Source organism: Cricetulus griseus, chromosome 5, assembly GCF_003668045.3.
Source record: "Cricetulus griseus strain 17A/GY chromosome 5, alternate assembly CriGri-PICRH-1.0, whole genome shotgun sequence".
Taxonomy (NCBI): Eukaryota; Metazoa; Chordata; class Mammalia; order Rodentia; family Cricetidae; genus Cricetulus; species Cricetulus griseus.
The window spans coordinates 167,278,157-167,297,258 of NC_048598.1; the positions used below are offsets into that span (position 1 = coordinate 167,278,157).

Below are 19,102 nucleotides of genomic sequence, written 5' to 3' on the forward strand. Positions count from 1 at the left end.
TATGCAGATATTGATCTAACAAATGTATCTTCTAAAAGGATTATTTATCATGCAATTTGAAAGTGGGATTCTAAATATTTTCCAAAGGGAAAGTATCCTAGAACATTTTTTCTTAACATCTTAATATCCAAACTTGTCTTGCTTGCAAATGACTTCATCAGCATCTTATCAGGGATGGCATGCTGTGTTTGCCATTGTTAGTTGGGCCAGCATATGTCCAAAACAGTGGGGATGAGAAAAACTTTGACTTGCAGCCAAATGAAAGGAGCATTTGTAGCTGTCCTTTGACAGTGTGGGGTTTGTCTGTAGAAAACAGCAGGATTCTCACTACATCCACCAACAAAATAGGTGCATTTGGAAGCAGTGAAACTGAAATAATAAGAACAAATTGGTGATGTTTTTATACATTTGTATAAGCCTTTGAAAGTGATAGAATCTTCTAGTTAATCAAAGCAGAAAATATTTACATAATTAAAATGTGGATAATTTGTTTTCAGTGATACCTTTGCAATGCTATCTCTCTTTATTAAATAATGTATCTACCCTCCAATATCCCTCACATTTAATGGAATCAAAATAATGTGGGTTATTTTTTCTTTCAAACTGAGTCTTATATTGTCCTATAGTATAACAAATTAAAAAAGTTATTCTGTTTTAATAAATAATTAAAATGTAGATATTTTTGTCCGTTTTACTTTTCTGAGAATCAACTCTTTCAGAATAAGATATATCTTAAATACAACAGAGAAATGAAAAGTAATGTTTTGCTGTTCATAAGGGAAGGTTTCATGAGCAGTTTCCAAATACCATAAAACTGTTTTGACTAGAATTGAGTTTTATATCTCAGACTAAGTCAGGTTAGCACAATTTTCAATTAAATATTGTATTATTTTCTATCATTCTGAGTAGTGTGGGTAGGGTCCTTCTATCATGCCTAGGACCACTCCTTTTCTTACAAAACAGAAATGATTTTTGTCGGACAAAGACGTAAAGCATGAAGCAATACACATGTGTATAATACACATATGTGTAATTTTATAGGCAGGAAAGAAATAGATTTAGCACTAGAAAGAGACTAATGACACTTCAGCTCTTTGTTTTATCTGTGAGGAACTCGTGACTCATAGAATAAAAAGGATCAAGACTAAAACTATATACTCCCCTGTTTTGTTTTGTTTTTTTTTTCTGTCATGGTCCCCCTCAATCCATGGACAAAATTGTGAGAATTAGCCATAATTAAGTGAACTATTGCCAAAATATTGGGAATCAGCCAGCCGTTTGAAAGAAGGTTGATAGAAAGATCAATTTATGCCTTCTTAAGAGAGAGAAAAAATAACAAAGAAAGGGACAGGGGGAGGGGGGAAGCAAAAGCATTTTCACACATTGAAGATGGAAGCTGGGCTTGAGCACTTAGTGCTGAAGCTGAGCTGTACAGAGGAGAAATTTAGTCCTGGTAGTGATCTCATCTTATCTCTTGGATCCTGGGATTGTTCTGTGTTTCTTGGTCTTTGCTGAAGAAGCCATCTTCTTAAACATGCTGTGATCATTTAAGCTAAAGGAACCTGCTGTGAAAGTTATACCTGCTCCACAAACAGATAGTTCTGAATGGTAGCTATGAATATGTCCTGCACTGTGTTAAATTTCTGTTTGGAGGAGTACACCCAATGGGACTGATCCAGAATGGAGACTGGATGAAGATGCCTGCTTGAAGTTTCTTACTTAACTGGGGAATTACTGGCTTCATGTTTCCTCAGCATGCTGTAGGCAGAGAGGCCTGAAAAACTATGCAAGTGCATCTGTTAGGATGGAGAGTAACTAAATTGTTTTCATTTTCCTTAACTGTGATATTTTTTTAATTTGAAAGATTAAAGATTCTAAACTGTGGATGTAAAGCATGATTTTAAAAACATGGGTCTTAACATTTTGTGTAACAAGTGAGTTCTCAAAGCTGTTTAGTGTCCTCCTGCGGGCATCCTAATTGCATTTTGGATGTTGTAGAAAATACATAGAAGCCTTTGGACTTAGAGTGGTTTGACACAAGGCTATGATTACTAATCTATTTCCTGTGAATTTGGGTTAAATTAATTTAAATCTGCAATACCTAGAAGAATACTTGGTTAGCTCTTTTCCCATACACTGTTACACTATTTTGTTTGAGACAATGAAATCTGTAGGGATTTGGTGGTGTGCTTATAACTGTATAGCCAAGTGTGTATCCAGTGCAGCTCTGGGATGTTGCAGAGTTTCCTGTAGCAGTTTGTCCCTAAATAAACAAATGGACACTATATTAGTTATAAAATTGTTGGCTAGTGGCTTGGGCCTCTTATATGGCCAGCTCAATCAGTAGAGCATGAGACTCTTAATCTCAGAGTCATGGGTTCATGCCTCATGTTGGGAACCATTTTGTTGCAGAGTTTCCCAATGCCATTTGGCCCCAAATAAACACCAGACTCTATATTTAGTTATAAAACTGTTGGCCAGTGGCTTGGACTTCTTATTTTGGTAACTCTGTCCTAATTATTAACCAATTTCTATGAATCTAAGTATTTCCATGTGGTCTTATCTTATAAGAGAGGGGTCTGGACCTCTAACTCCTTTGGTGGCTCACATGGCAATTGCCTCTGCCTATGTTTCCAAGAATTCTCTTCATCTTCTAGTCCTGCCTGTCTCCCTGCCTCTATTAGACACAGTGTTTTATTCATCAACCAATAAGAGAAACATATACACAGAAGGACATTCCCCCATCACTGAGCAGCTCTTGAATGTTCCTTAAAACTCCAATGTGCTTTAAAATGCTTAGACTAAACTAAATCGACCTATATACCAGAAACAAAAGTTGAAGTGATCAATATACACAGCATTATTAGTTTTCTGATACTTCTTTGTAAAATTCATACAAAAGTTGGTTTCTGTAAGTTGATTTGCCCTTTTTTGTGTTTTGCAAGTGTATGCTGACCAGTTATGTCAACCTGACACATGCTAGAGTTTGTTTGAAAGATGGAGTCTCAATTGGGAAACTGCCACCACCAGATTGTCCTGTGATTAAGCCTATGATGAATTTTCTTGATTGATTGGTTGAATGATTTATTGATTGACATGTGAGGATCTAGCTCACTGGGGGCAGCCATCCCTGGGCTGGTAGTCTTGGGTTCTATAAGAAAGGAGGCTGAGCAAGGCATCAGAAGCAAGCCTGTAAGCAGCATCCTCCATGGCCTCTGCATCAGTTTCTGCCTCCAGGTTCCTATCTTGTATTCTTGTCCCAACTTCCCTCAGCGATGAAATATGATATAGAAATCTAAACTGCAATAAGCCCTGTCTTCTATATGTTGATTTTTGTCATGGTGTTTTATCACAGCAATAAAATCCTAACTAAGACAGGAGGATACAAACATATGTGGAATGTATGTTTGTAAGCTTGGAGTTTGTATAGAACAATGAAGCTGCTAGGAGCTGTCTTTTATTAAAGAAAATTTTAAGTTGATAAGTATTTGTTCTATACAAAGCTTTTTGTAAAACTGATTCCCCCTGCCTCATTGAAAAGAGTTGCGTTAGGAAAACTAAACTGAATTTTTGAGCATGGATCATTACATAGTGTATTTCCTTGGAATTTCAAGAAGTTAGCATTTACCATGTTTTAAAAAGAATAAAGAGAATAGCATTTAAAAAGTAATGTAGGGGCTGGGTGGTGGTGGCACATGCCTTTAGTCCTAGTACATGAGAGGCAGAGGCAGGTGATCTTTGTGAGTTCAAGGCCATCCTGGTCTACAAAGCAAGTTCCAGGACAGCCAGGACTGTTACACAGAGAAACCATGTCTCAACAAACAAACAAACAAAGTAATATTAGGGCCAGTAAGATGGCTTAGCAAATAAAATGTTTACCCCCAATATATGAAAGGAGAGACAACTGTCTCCACAAAATCCCTATTTATGTGCCCTCCCTGCCAACCACATCAGATACACAGATAATAAAAGTAAATTACAAGTAAACTTCATGTTGGCAAAGCTACTGTCACCTGTTTGTTGCTCACTATTGTCCTGTAAATTTGAAAAAAGTTTAAAATTGAATAGAAAGACTTCCTCTGTTCAATGTGGAAATCATGTAAGAACGCTATACTTGTGTTCATCATATGTTAGTCATTTAAAAATACTATGTGTCTTTATATGTTGGTTCCCAGATAAGTGCTGGAATGAAGAACAAACGATAAAATCTAGAATTAATGTACTAACAGTGAAAATTCCAGAGCTTCTTGTACACAAATTTCATTGTTAGCATATTTCTTGCTAGTTGTATATCATTCATGATAAAGCTGAACTCTGGTAATGTTTAACTTTGTTCATTAAACCAGTGAACTACATAGGTAGCATGAAAATTTGAAGGTACTAGGGAATTCCAGAGTGTCAGAATAAAAATTGGCTGCACATTCCCTTTAAGCTTTGTTTGCCAAGGTTGGTGATAAATATTTCACTTTTAGAAGGTCATACTGACTCTAACATTCAGTTCTCACTTTGGACATAAATTAATGTGACTATCTGTGTTCCAATGAAACTTTATTTATAAACAAAAATCTGTATTTTACATAATTTTCATGTTATGAAATAGATGCTGTTCTCCCTTCATCCCTCCCTCCCTCTCTGTCTCTCCCAGTGTCTCTGTCTCTGTCTCTTCCGCTCTCTCTCAAAATCTTTTCACCCTCTTAGGAAGGTGTGAATTTAACTCCAGAACCCATGTGTGGCATCATGAAACACACTTATAATTCCAGAAGTGGAGGAATCAAGACAAACATATCCCAAAGGTCCCCTGGTCAGCCAGCCCAGCCTAATCAACTAGGCTCAGTTCCCCATGAGAGACTGTTTTAAAAAACAAGATGTGGGCTAGAGAGACAGCACAAAGGTTAGAAGTATTGGATTCTCTTCCAGAGGATCTGGGTTCAGTTCCTAGGGCCCGCCCAGTGGCTCACAACTTTCTGTAACTTCAGTTCCAGTATATTGGATGCCCTTTTCTGGCCTCCAACTGGTAACAGTACAGGCATTCAAGCAGACTCAATACCCACACACATAAAACAATGAAAGTAATTTTTAAGCAAGCAAACAAGCCCAGGTAGTTTAAGCCTGAGAAGCAATACCAGGTATTTACCTCTGACCACCTTATGCACCACACAAACACATTGTGCTCACACATACAAGAACACATACAAAAGTAAAGTGTAGGCTTATTAATACGGGCTTAAAAAAACAAAAACAAAATTCGTTAGACTGGATTTATCTCATAGACCATGGTTTACCAACTCTTGCCCTAGGAGTTCTATTCCACATTAGTGTTTTCTATAATTGCATATAGATGCATGGATATTCAGTTTCCACTTCAGATTCGGACTAGTCATCCTGAGGGTTTGTTGAAATGTTCAGATGCAGTCTCTGTTGGCAGTTCTCTCCATACAGTCTAGTTCTAAAAACAGATACTATGAGACCTACCGAAATAGAAACTTTTAAACACAGTTTAATTAAAGGGAAGCCACAAGAAATATTATTACAGTTTCCTTTACTTGAACAGATCTATACTTACATATTAGAAAAGTCAGTTTTCGACAGCTTTAGGCATTTTTTCTTAGAGCCTCCTCTTTATCTGTTAAGTGTCTTTGTGGCCAGTAGTTCTCTCTCTTATAGAACACAGGAATGTTGAAGAGAAGCAAAAACATTAGAATAAAGAAATGATCTTCCTCTAAAGACTACCCTGTCAAGTCCTTTCTCACACTGTCAAAAAACAGATGTTTCGCTAATTTTTTGCTACTACTTTCTTCAGTTAAAAAGGAAACCCTAAAATTTATGAGTAATTCACTCAAACCTCATTAATATTGCTTACAGTTAGTTAGGATTCCATACTTCTGCCTCTGAACTGGTCCAAATGGGATTTGGTTAATGGAGTAGCAAAGATGACGTCATTCTGAGGCAGTCTTTATCTCTGAGACAACGAATCAGGCTGGGGATGGTGAGACACTGACTCTAAGGAGAAATTAGTAAGATGCTGCAGAAAAGTATTAGCTATATAAAAACTAAGATAAAAGGTGGAGTCCTATATTTGGAATTCTTAAGTACAGAATTATTTCTTTAAAAGAGCATTAAAATATGCATGCCAAGAAAGATGTGTTAAGCCTACTTGAAAATACACAGATGTGTCAAAATATGCAGAGATATATTTAAGAATGCAACTCCCTGTGGAATATGCTGCCAGGTACAAGCAAACGCTTTTCTTCACCTCTAAAAATAAAGAGGCAATACTTTAGCAAAAAACTTCTCCGGGGAACTACATTAATGTTTACCTCAAAGACTGTTGAGGAAAGGAGCACTCTTTCTGGAGAGCAGGAGAGGACTTGGAATGGAGTTGTAAGGTCCAAGATTTCAGAACCAGGTGGTGTGTGTTCAGTTCCTGCTTTACATCATGGTACCTGTGCCCCGGCCATGTTGCTTGGTGGCTTGTGTTTTTCTTATCTGTGAAGGATTGTTGCATTAAACTCTGTTGGACAGGTTGTAGGGAAGCACAGCTTCATGATATCCTAAGGAACAGATGAGCATTCCTTTTGTAACACACTAAAAGTTGTGTATGGAACATTGTAAGAGCTTTGCATGGGTGCCACAATTTAAAGAAGAAAACCAATTCTCCCCCAGCATCACGTGGTTTACATCATCTTTGCCCCAATTTACAAAGACAAACTTGGAACCAACCTAGAGAAGTTAGGTTTTATTAGTATGCATGACTAGTGAGAGCTACCGTGTTCTAAAACCCATATCCAGTGAGCTTCCTGACAATGACAGTAGTGTTTCTGTTTATGAGCCAAAGTTGTATGACATGACTATAGCTGTCAATCAAGTTGGCTTGTCCAAGTCTGAAATCACACAACACTGGAGGACCTTTTTGGTTTAATCATTCTTTTTATCTAAACTACATGCACCAAATATAAATGTTTCAGTATTTTTAAATTCCATAATTATTATTCTTATATGATTATAATTTTATGTTATTTGAAATAGCAGTTGCATGGATTGTCCTTGGTTTGAATTTAACAAAATAAATGTAGACTATGCTCACAGAGCAGTGAGTTCAGTCCAAATACTGTGGAGCCTGTATAACCAGAGAGAAAAGATGGAGGCTGAAGTGAGTGGATAGGAGTTTTTTTTTTCTCCTCTTGTATCCTCAAAATATTTGCACTCATAATGTTTTTATCTGCTGCAACTGGCTCAGGCAGATTTATTGGAAGAAAACATGCAGATGGATAAAGGAATGTTCTTGATTGTTAGAAGCATAATAACCAGACATTTATTCCTAAGAACAGAGGTTGAAGCCCTATTTACATTTCCTAGGAATGAGTGAGACAGTGGAGACAAGGAAAAGACTTCTGGATCAAATCTAAAAAGAAGGGTGTCAAAATCCAAAGCACTTCTACCTTCATTTTACTGTTTGTCTTAAACATTACAGTATGTTGTCTTAAATATAGGTATTGAAACCTTGAGAATATAATGGATTCTTTTTTTGTTTGTTTGTTTGTTCAAAGTAACTGTCTGTTGTAAGCAAGGTTTTGTCTTATCTATGAAGATACCAGTTCTTCTAAGATATATGTTATTTTCTGATGTGTATTTTCTGTATGTGTGTGTGGCTAGAATCACGTGGGGCCTTCACATGCTCATGTATGTGTATGTACATGTATAGGAAAAGGGATGTTATTCCTTAGCACTGTCTATCTTGTCTTCTTGAAACAAGGTCTTGAAACTGTTGTGCTATTTGCAAATTAGGCTAAGCTGTCTGGCCACTGAGCATCAGGAATCTGACCATCTCCACCTCTGCAGCCCTGGGATTGCAAGGACACAGTTTTATACCCATACTTGTCATTTGGGTCTTGGTGATTGAACCCAGATACTTATATTTGTACAGCACACACTTTACCAGTAGAGCATCTCCCCAGGCCAAGAATGAGATTTTCTGATAGAAAGATTAAAATACACTTTGGATGAGTTTATTTGTGGAAAAGCAAGTACAGTCTGTTCATGTAGCATACAAGAGACAGTATCTCCTAAGAGACATTTATTCAACCAGTATCTATCAAGTTAAATTTCATACCATATAATGCACTAAGTTCTGTCATTACCAGAGTATCATATGCATCTAATATCAGGTTTCTACAGGGAAGATATGTTTTAGCCATTTGCAAATGTCACTCTATATCTGAAAATATAACTTGCACAGAGAACAGATACATGAATAAGGGGGGTTTGTCTCACTCTTGTTACAGTTTTTTTTACAGTTTTTTTTTGGAAGTCCTCTTATTCCCAATCTTAAATGAAGAAATTTGAGTTTAATTGAATAAAGAACTCTTTCAAATTAATAGTTCTGTTATCCATTTAAAAGACTAAAATTTCCTGCCTCCCCTGGGTTTCATTTGCTGGTGCCTTTATATCAGATTAAATTTTTATACAAATTACAAAGTGCTGTAGATTAGTTTCTTAGTTCCTGTTGGTTTAAAAGTGACATAAACAGGCTTGATTTTTTTTCCCATAGTACAAGGAGTTGAATGAGGCTTTTACTCAATTCTTAGGCAGCAAGAGACTAACAACCATAGCATAACTTTAGAACTGCCAATGAGAATTCCTAAAAAGAAGTGTGATTGCAATAGAGAAATGGGTATGTTGTGGATGCAGAGGCTAATTACTTTATCCCATGCTAACTTTAGATCCCAAGTAGCCCACCTCTGTATCATAACTAACATCATGTTGCTAACAAATAAAACCCTTTGGGACTTTATTAACTTAGCAGAACACTGGCTTCCACCAACCAAAAAGCTAAGATTGTCATCAGATAGCATCTGAGACCAATGGCAGTATCACCTCTCTTTCTGTAACTCACTCTCTGGTGATTCCAAGAATATATTTTAAAAGTGCCTTGATTCATGGCTTAAACTTCTTCCACATTAGAACATGGAATTTGGGGTAACCCCAATCCATGTTCTTAAGCCATAGTCCTTCAAGTTTGACTAGAAATAAACTATCTCTTGTTCTTTTTGAGTTGAAAGCTGTGTTTTTTGCATAGACAGAACTAAGTGTGCTCTACAAATTAGTTGGCAATTCATGTTTGTGTTATGGTTTGTTATGACTGCTTAATTCAAAAGCATATTTGCAGAGAGGGAGTTTGAATTAAGTAAATCAAAATAGCAAAGCCTTTGATTAAAAAGTTTGCCTGCTTTTGCTTAAATGTTGATATTTCAAGGACTACTGATATTTTAGTCATTTGTGGTTATTTTTGTTTCCTGTCCAGACCCCTGGGAAATAAGAGAACAGTAAATCAAAGCCAAGATTGCCTCTTGAATTTATTTTCTTTGCATTTATGCCATGTATTAGTACTCTTCAAGAAACTAATGATATTCATGACTTGATCACAAACACTGTGAGGGAGAGTTGTACCTCTCTGAACTAATTTACAGGATTCTTATGAAAACTATCCTTTTAATGTTTGATAAGTTATTTATCCTTTATCATTATAAATGCTAACAGTAGACAATTAGATAGTGATATCTACCATCCCTAAAATAAAATTTAAGCAGGATGGTTGTCAAAGTAAGGATTACTATTTCCTTAAATTATTTGTTTTGGTATTAGGCACATTCCAACTAATGCATTTAATTTTCCACAAAAATTACTTGAGTCTAAAGACTCCAAGGGAGAGACATGTAAAATTTTCAAAGAATTTTTATTGGATGAATTTAATATATATATATTAAAGAATATATATATATATATATATATATATATATATATCTTCTTTCAAGTTGGAAATAATAAAAATAAAAAATAAATTCTCAGTTTCACTTTTGGGTAATTTTCTAATATACTATGGGTCCTGAGTTAGGCATGACTGCTAGGTAATTCAGGATATAAACTATAATTGATAACTATGTGGAGACAAACTCAACAGGTAAGATGTACTTTCTATGTGTTCTCCTATGTCAGTTGATGATTGTCACGCATTTTAAGAGGTATGGAATCTAGAAAATGCAAAGTGACACTGTGAAACCTTTTAAGATTGTGTGTGAATTCTTATTTGTTTTTGACAGATAATTGATTTTATTTACTTACAAATAATTTAAGTAAAGACTTTGTATAATCTGGAACTCAAATGATCAAGAAGCCCAATAAATTGTTGTTTTAGAATTTTCCCAGGGTGTGTTGTTATTTGTGACAATGGTCATACAGCTATGCACATGTTTATATTTCCACAGTTCTCTTGTGCATTTCATCTTCTCATTCATTCATTCTTTCATACCAGGCATGCACTCAGACCTCTCCTTGTGCTTGTAGCTGAAGACCAAAGCTCCACAGGGGTTCTCTAGAGACAGTAAGACACAGGCTCTGGTGATGGGGAGAGTAGCTTGTTTCTGGGATTGAATATGGTTAGCCAACAAGAGAGCAATTGCAGGTGTCACTGTTCAGAATGCAGTGTTGAGAGGATGGGTACAGAGGGAGTGAGGGCAGGGCAGTGAGGTGAATAGTTCTGCCATTAGAACTAGCATTAAAAACCAGTGTTTACATAGAAAGAAACAAATAAAAGAGAATAGCAGGGAGGGTCATGGAGAGAAAAACAATGAGGAATGGACTTCAAGAAAAAAGAACTGAAGAACTGATGGTGCTGTAACATCCTGAGAAAAGGGACCAGGACACAGTACCCTGTGCCAACAGCCCTTAGCCAAGTCCCGTGGTGAAGTACAACCAACAGCATAGAAGGAATAAAAGAGGAAAAGGCATGTAAACCTCTGTCTTGCTTGCTCCCAATTGAGTGAGAGGTGGTAGCCTTGGACAAGGAAAACGTCAAGGTGATTTGAACTAGTTTTCATGGAATGGAAGAAAGTAAAAGACTTCAGTACTTGCCCAAGCCCAGAATCTTACCTGTGTTTATCACCTTTCCTATTCCCCAGAGTTTTAGTTCATTTGTATGACAGAGAACTGGAAGAATAAATGGGGAGTGTGACAGTGTGGAGGGAGACCCTTCTCTTTTAGTCTGCTGCCCCTGGCTTCCCACTCCCACCATGCACACCAAATTTTGTTCTGTTCCTTTCTTCTCTAAAGCATCAGATGTTAATACCCACAGAATAGGACAAGGGAAACTTAATTTAGTCCTGTTTACTCCTCATGCTAGAATAGCTTGTTACATTTTTGGCAGTTGTGTGCCTATTTGTGCCTCATCCTGTTCGCAGAACATAATCACCCTGCCCCATTCTGTCCAAACTCACATCGTATGAACCTCATTGCGAGGTCTGGCAATGGCAGGGGGCTCACATCATACTTCTTATTTTTCTTGCCTCCAAAAGAAAGTTTGCTGAACTAAACCGATAAGGAAAGAGGATGTCAGGCTAAGAAGCAGTTTAAAGCAATATTAGGATCTGTGGCCCGGCTTCTGGAAGTGGCAGCAGTAGGTAAACCTAGAAAGGAGGTGTGAAAGCTGGCTGTGATTAATTCTGTTGGACAAGAAGTGTTTAAGAACATCCACCCATAGCACATAGATGCATTGAAAGACAATTAAAACTAGCTCAATAAACAGCTTTGGAGGAATCAGCACACTCCTACTTGTAAGAAGTGGCTTCTGGCAGCTAAGAACCTTTGGAACACTGAAGCCGGAAGATCCCGATGATGACATCTGAAGAGCACAAAGAAGTGACCTTTTTTTCTTGTTTTTCCTGGACGGTAGAACCACCTTTCCAGCCAGTGACGCTGAACAGCCATTTTTGGCTGAATTTCCACCTTTCTTTCCTGGAAGCTTATGGAAAGAAACTGTTGACCCAAGGATGAGCTTCTCTTTTGTGCATTCTTGGCCCTTTACCATAAAGAACAAGCCCAGATTTCTGTTCTCTGACCTCCTCCTTAGTAGCTATGCTCTGTAGACAGCTTGGATGCTCTGTCCCATAGTCAGGAATGTAGGCACCTACATTGTTCATGTTTGCCACATTATAACATGGCCCTCAGCCAGGACTCCAAGGCCAGATTTGTTGTCAGGAGAAAAATAAACTGAAAGATAAAGTCTAACTCTTTGTAATATAATCAACATGTATGGGGGTAGGGAGGGGAGAAATGGTGAAACTAGAACTTTCCAAAGGCAGGTGTGTACCAGAGCAAAATTTCCAAGGTCTTCAGGGTAGAACCGATATCGTATGCATGAAGTAACTGTTTAGGATAAAGACAATAGTTCCTGACTCACGGATCATCTTTTACACAATCCCCATGGCCTTTCATGTTTGTGCAGAAAGATAAGTAGAATTGTGTGCATAAGTTCTGAGTTCAATACACAGTGATTTTCAACCCAGAAACCTCTTAATTGGTGTTGGGTCTCACTTTTCTAAGTTATTCCTTACCTATTTTGATTTGGCCAAAAAGCGCAGAAACAATAAGACAAAGCATTATAACACAGACAGATGAAAATCTCAGCCCTCCCTGATTAGGTAGGATTGTCACAGTTTTAAGTACTGATCAAAATTTCACAGATGAAGTGGTAGCACAAACATGTATTATTGTGTTTTAGTAGAGTCAGTCTGCCATGCAGAGACTGAAACCTGCAACCAAGAGAGACAAGTATGAAAATTAATGAGTAAAAATGTCTACTCACGCTATCATTCTGGGCTTTCTTTTAGGTAGCCCTGTTAATACTATTGAAGAAGTTTTCCACAAATCCTTCCCACACCTCCAGCTAGTGTTATCGCCTACTTATTTGATGGGGTGCTGTTGCAGTTGGAAGAGCAGATCTGGTGGTATTTCCCAGGTGACAGGAATCATGTACACACTCTCACAGGTCTCTATGTGTGCAGGAGAAACAGGGGAAGGGGCGTACATGATCAAAACAATATTTCTTTCCTTTCAAATTTAGATATTTCAGTCCGTATGTCCACTTGTCAGTAATTTATGGGCCATCTGTAGCATGAGGAACCTAATTGAATGTTGGCTCTGTCCAGTGTTGTCAACACTATGTTCTGAGTTTGGACCTCTGTAATTATGGATATTAATTGATACTGTTAGACATGGCTCTGATTTCTGTAGTATTTGGAATATAAATATTAAGTTGCTCATTTACCCAAACAAATTGAGAGTGAGAATGTCTATGCTAATATTTTTTTTGTGTGTGTGTGAAACCAAGGTTTTAAACTATGTCTTCAACCACAGTGATAGTTGTACCTGGACAAAATTTCTGTCATCAAATGTTTCCATTTACAAGATTATTCACTTGAAAGATTCTGAAACGGATAGAGGTTTCTGTGGAGCCACTGGATAAAGTCACAGCCAGAGTCCCGCTTTGAAACACTGGAAGTGTGTTCATATTCTCTCATCCTTAACTAACAACCTTACAAAGAACTAAGAACGATTAATAGTTGCTGGGTTTGCTTTAGCACTCGGAATCAGCTGTGGCCTTGGCCCAAGTATTGACAAAAAATGTATTTTTCCTAGAAGTTTAATTAAGCTAAACATACATACATACATACATGCATGCATGCATGCATGCATACATTCATACATTTGATGCTTAAACAACTGTACTTATTAAAACACAATGCATGCATGCACACACACGAATACACAATTTAGGATTTTGTTTTGGTTTTGAATTGGGAGGGTTTTCATTTATGACTACTTTAGAAACTGAAAATTATTTTCAAAAATATGCATCTGTTGATTAACAGGATAGAAACTATCAAAGAAACAAGTCTATGAACACAGAATAAATAGGTTTTTATAAGATTATAACTAAGAATAGATAGTATATGTTTGGAAATACTCCATGTGAGCAATTGAAAAAACTAATATAATGTATATATGTTTTAATATATTGATTTTATTTTAAATTTTTACTTGTTTATATCATTTTACATGAATATTTGTCTGAATGTGTATCTGTAGACCACATGCATGCAGTACCTGTGGTGGCCAGAAGAGGACGTCAGATCCACTGGAACTGGAGCTACAGGTGGTTGTTAGACATTGTGTAGGTGCTAGAATTTGAACCTGGGTCCTCTAGAAGAATAGCTCCTAACCATTGAGCTAATTCTTTGCTTCATTGTGTATATTTATAATCTCAGAAGAAGAAAAAAGTCCAAATAAATCTAATTTTATCATGGCTTTTTCTCACTTGTGTGCTGGGTTGAATTTTGTTGGGGGAAAAGAAACTACAATTTATAGATAACTAATGTTATTATTAATATTTGTTGTCATCAGCCCCCTTCTAACCTGCATCACAGACAACCACTTCTGAATAATCTTTGAAGAATGGTTTGTACTCTCAAACAGACAAACAATATAAACAGAGGCAATGCTATTTATTCACTAATTAAAAACAATGGTTACATTTTCCTTGTAAACTGATTATTTCTGGTTACAATATTGTAGCTATCCACAGTGCCCTTTCTTTCACATTCCGTGTACGAAAGTGACTGTCACTTGTTGAAACTCAGCCCTGGTCTTATATTTCTATTATTGTTCCTGGGAAACTCCTTTGACTGTCAGCAAAGATGTCAGAAAAACCCATATTCCTTTTGGAATAAGAAGCATCTTTGTCACCCACAATGCAATGGCTGCTAAAAATAGGAAGAAGGGCTGAGATACGAGTAACAGAGATGAGCTGTTGTCCAAGTAGCTGGGACAAATCCAGCAGGCCAAAGATGACCCAGCTAGAGCTGTGGCTCTGCTGGTTGCTACTTCTCTTCATGAAGGATGAAATATTCATGCCTCTGCCCTCCTCTCTGCGAGCACTATTGATTTCTTGTCTAAACGCTGCTATATTTAGTCTAGACAAATGGAATGTGGATCACTGCTGTATAAATTGGATGAAAGACTGGGATCTTGCCTGCCGCTTTTTCTCAGTCTTGGGCAATTATTTATAATCAAGGGCAGTTTTTGTAAGTTGAGGGTGATTTTTCACAATTTAGTGATTAGTCTCTGAACAAAGGCAGGCAGTTAGACACAATCATTTCTGTTGGGATAGCAGGTTAAGAAGTCAAATTCCCCTTTGAGATTTGCAATGACTGTTTCAAAGCACTGTGGGATTTTATTCCTTATCTTTTTTCTTGTTTGTTTGTTTGTTTGAATAAGTTCAAGGGTTTGACTTTATAGTTTATGAACAATAAAGAAATCTTAAGGGTCTTTTGAATTATTTTATATTTTGCGTTTATAGGGTAAGATTCTGACTTTTGCTTATTAAGATTTCTATGAAAAACACTGAAGACTACAGTTTGGCCTGTTAAAGATGAAAATGAAGTATAGTGTTAACAGCATTACTTTAGGCTGCATTCATAAAAATTCTAAGTTCATGTTCCAACTCTCACATCACTCCACAGTCTTGACTAGAAGTTCTGCACTTCCCATTAAAGCTAACCATCTTGTTTTCAAACTTGTCACAATTTGATTGTTTGAACAAGGGTAATGTCATAAGAAGTCACTGTCTATCCAACCCCAGTTTATTAATAAGTCATTTTCCTATCACCATTAAATTGTTACATGCAGTATTGATAGTGCAAACTTCTTGTCTACACATTGAAAAATAGCCAATGTTAGCAAAGCAAGATGTATATGAGTTTTCATGAATGCACTCACACATGTGTGCAGTACAACATGACTGGCCCTCATAAGCATTTACATGTGAGGCCTTGGTGTCTCTAAACAGGATACCTTTTAGCTTTCATTTAAGCCCTGAAAATAAATCATAAATCTGCATAGAATACAAACAGGATAATTCCCAGTCTGGGATCTGCAAACCCACATAGATGTAGAAGTGATGAGTATGTCTAGTAATTTTAAGAAATATGGAAGCTGAAGAAAAGGAGAGTCATTCAAATTCTCACCCAAAGCACTGCCATCACCTGTCCTCTCTATCCCTCCTTGCATCAGAATTTATGGACTAGTGTAACTGAAAAGTCTCTTTCTGTCCTCTCTCTCTCTCTCTCTCTCTCTCTCTCTCTCTCTCTGTGTGTGTGTGTGTGTGTGTGTGTGTGTGTGTGTGTTACATATGTAGTTATGGCTGGGTTTTTGTCCTTTTTTTCTTTTCTCCCAAGTCCTGAGGCTCAACATTTAGAATGATGTCTAATATTTTAAGGGGCTCCATTATTAAGGGGCAAGGTTTATGCACTTTGGTTATTGTATTATAAATACCAGTTTATTAATGATGTTTAAGAATTTTAATATTTTCATTTGTATGGATTTATGTTTTAGAGCATATGGGCGTGCATGCTTATATGTCTGGGATGGCATATGCACAGGCATGCACAGATTTGTGGAGGCCAGAGGACAACCTTGGGTATTATTTCTCAGTTACTGCACTGTCTCTCACTGGCCTGGAACTCACCAAGTAGTCTTGGCTGGCTGGCCAGTAAGCCTCAAGAGTCTACCCGTCTTCACCTCCCCAGTACTATAGGCATGCAGCACCATCCTCAACTGCTTTTAAATGTAGGTTCTGGGGATTGAATTAGTGTCCTCATGCTTGCAAGGCAAAAATTTATCAACTGACCTCTCTCCCCAGCTCATAACTACATTTTTTAACCAAATGGATGTAACATAGTTTATTTAGGTGTTCCTTCTAGTTGGTGACTACGAGGTTAATAAAAAAAGAAACTTCAAATAACAATATGGCATTGAAGTTTTTTCTCCATTAGGATTGTCTCTGATTTGTTTCTAGAGGTGGCAAATCTAAATCAATTGATAGAAATGCTTAATACCGCTTGGTTCAAATTGTAGACTGATTTTTGGGAGTTTTATACCAATTGGAAGTACCACTTTTAATAAATATTTCAGTCATGTTCTTAGCTTATAAAATGGGGCATTATGCAGGCAGACATGTATGCATGCTCATACATACATGTGCATATATGTGATTCTTAGTAACTACATGGTGATGTTTCATTTTTTAATGGTTTGTATTATTTACCAATGAAGGTGCTTTTAATTGCTGAATTGTTTTTGTTTTCTAGTATTTATACAAATCACCATTTTATTTCAAGAGTTGCTTATATGCTGGAGAGTTATTTTCATGTGCAGGAAATTTCCACTTTATATAATAGAAAAGATAAAACCAAAACTTTTTACTGAAGGGTGTGAGGGGCTGTGCACTCTCTGAGCAACTCCCCTCATGTGAGCCTTTAATTATTGTTCCCATAATTATCTCTGCTTTAGTGGTGAAGGACTGAGGTGTGGTGGAGGTGCTAGCATTCTCAGGCTTGTGCAAGTAGGGGAATTGTAACAAGCATTGGGTTTTAGAATAGGGGTTAAAACTGGCAGCTTGCATGTCACAGTTGACTTACTGAACAATTTTCCCAGACTTCTCAGAAAGTTCAAGTGTTTTAAATATTTTTTGCAATTAAAATTTCTGGTTATTTCTGTCTATGCTGGGTGTTGGAGCTGCGTAGTGGTTCCCTAATTCTAAAAAGGTATAGCCCCGCTTCCAAAAGATCCATTGTCTTTAACTTGACCTGTTTCAGGTAGTTGTAAACTTCCCTGATTCCTCAGGGTAGATGTATTCCTCAGAATGTTTACCCACCAGTGCGGCATGGGCATGGACCAACTAGAAGAGAGACATTAGCCATAAACAGCCACCATCTGGAGAGCTTCTCAAGCTGTGGTTTTCCTGCTTAGAACATTCTTTCTGGGGCAGCGTGCTTTTCTACACAAATTATGCTAAACACTTCATTATATATATTATCTAATTCAATTTTTATAAATTTCAATGTTGTTTCCATAGGTATACTTAGGCCATTGGATCTTTTTGATTAAATATTTACTTGAAGTTCCCTCATGCCTTCATACCTCATCCTCTCTTGTTTAAGAGTGAGGTTTCCACTATTTAAATGATTACTATTTAAAAAACAGTACTTAGGCACTTGGCCGCTCTCACTTCTTCATGTGTGCATGTGGCCCATCGTTAGGGTTAAATCACCATTATCCAAATTTGGATGTAGATTTTCCCCATTTCTTTCCTGGGTCTGATGGTGATGCAGATGTATTGCATTGCACAATTAACTTAAGGTAGAATTCTCTTCTGTCCCTGACTATAGAACCTTTCATAAGTCCATGAATTGAATTGTGATAGAAGAGGTTCCTTTTTTTGTATGGCACCTCCTTTTTTTCATCTTGCATTTCTTGGTCTTCAGTGGCTTAAATTTGTTAAGTGGTTCAGTCTAATAAAGTTTATGAATGATTTTTGATACCAATAGTTGCGCCCATCTATTTCAAAACAGACAACTGTAGAAAGATTCAGAACAGTATGCATACTACTGAGTGATAATTAACCCAAGGACCCTTTACCAAAGCTTACATGCAAAAGAGATTTGCCATCAGTATCAAGTCGTGACTGAGCCCAATTCCTTTACGCATGTGCTTACAGGTGCTGGAGAACATGTTGTGTTCTTGGCTTGTTTACACATTGGCATGCTGATTTCCAAACCTCATCCCCCATTCTCTGTCTTCTTCCCTGTGTCTCCAGTGGATGTGAAATCTGAGGTTCCAATGGGCCTGGAGCCCATCTCACCTTTAGACCTAAGGACAGACCTGAGGATGATGATGCCTGTGGTGGATCCTGTGGTCCGTGAGAAGCAACTGCAGCAGGAGCTGCTTCTTATCCAACAGCAGCAGCACATCCAGAAGCAGCTCCTGATAGCGGAGTTTCAGAAGCAGCACGAGAACCTTACCCGGCAGCATCAGGCACAACTTCAGGAACACATCAAGGTAGCAAATGTGTCTTTGTCCCTGACCTTCTCAATCAGGCATCTGCACCACAATGTGGGCATGAGACCAACCCCTGGGAGCACTGAGGGGACCAACCCCTGGGAGCACTGATGGGGACCAACCCCTGGGAGCACTGATGGGGACCAACACATGGGAGCACTGATAGGGACCAAACCCTGGGAGCACTGATGGGGACCAACACATGGGAGCACTGATAGGGACCAACCCCTGGGAGCATTGATGGGATCAACACATGGGAGCACTGATGGGGACCAACCCCTGGGAGCACTGATGGGGATCAACACATGGGAGCATTGATGGGGACCAATCCCTGAGAGCACTGATGGGGATCAACACATGGGAGCACTGAGGG

At 37.7% G+C, this 19,102-nt stretch overlaps 1 protein-coding gene across 21 annotated transcripts in view; it reads left to right on the forward strand.

Moving 5' to 3' along the window:
- Hdac9 (histone deacetylase 9) overlaps positions 1 to 19,102 on the forward strand; it is a 535,633-nt gene that overhangs the window by 445,060 nt on the left and 71,471 nt on the right. For all 21 annotated transcript variants that reach the window (XM_035444966.1, XM_035444951.1, XM_035444962.1 and 18 more), the window contains one exon: positions 18,488 to 18,729. In XM_035444966.1, the coding sequence (XP_035300857.1) occupies positions 18,488 to 18,729 (242 nt within the window). The remainder of the gene's footprint in view (positions 1 to 18,487; positions 18,730 to 19,102) is intronic.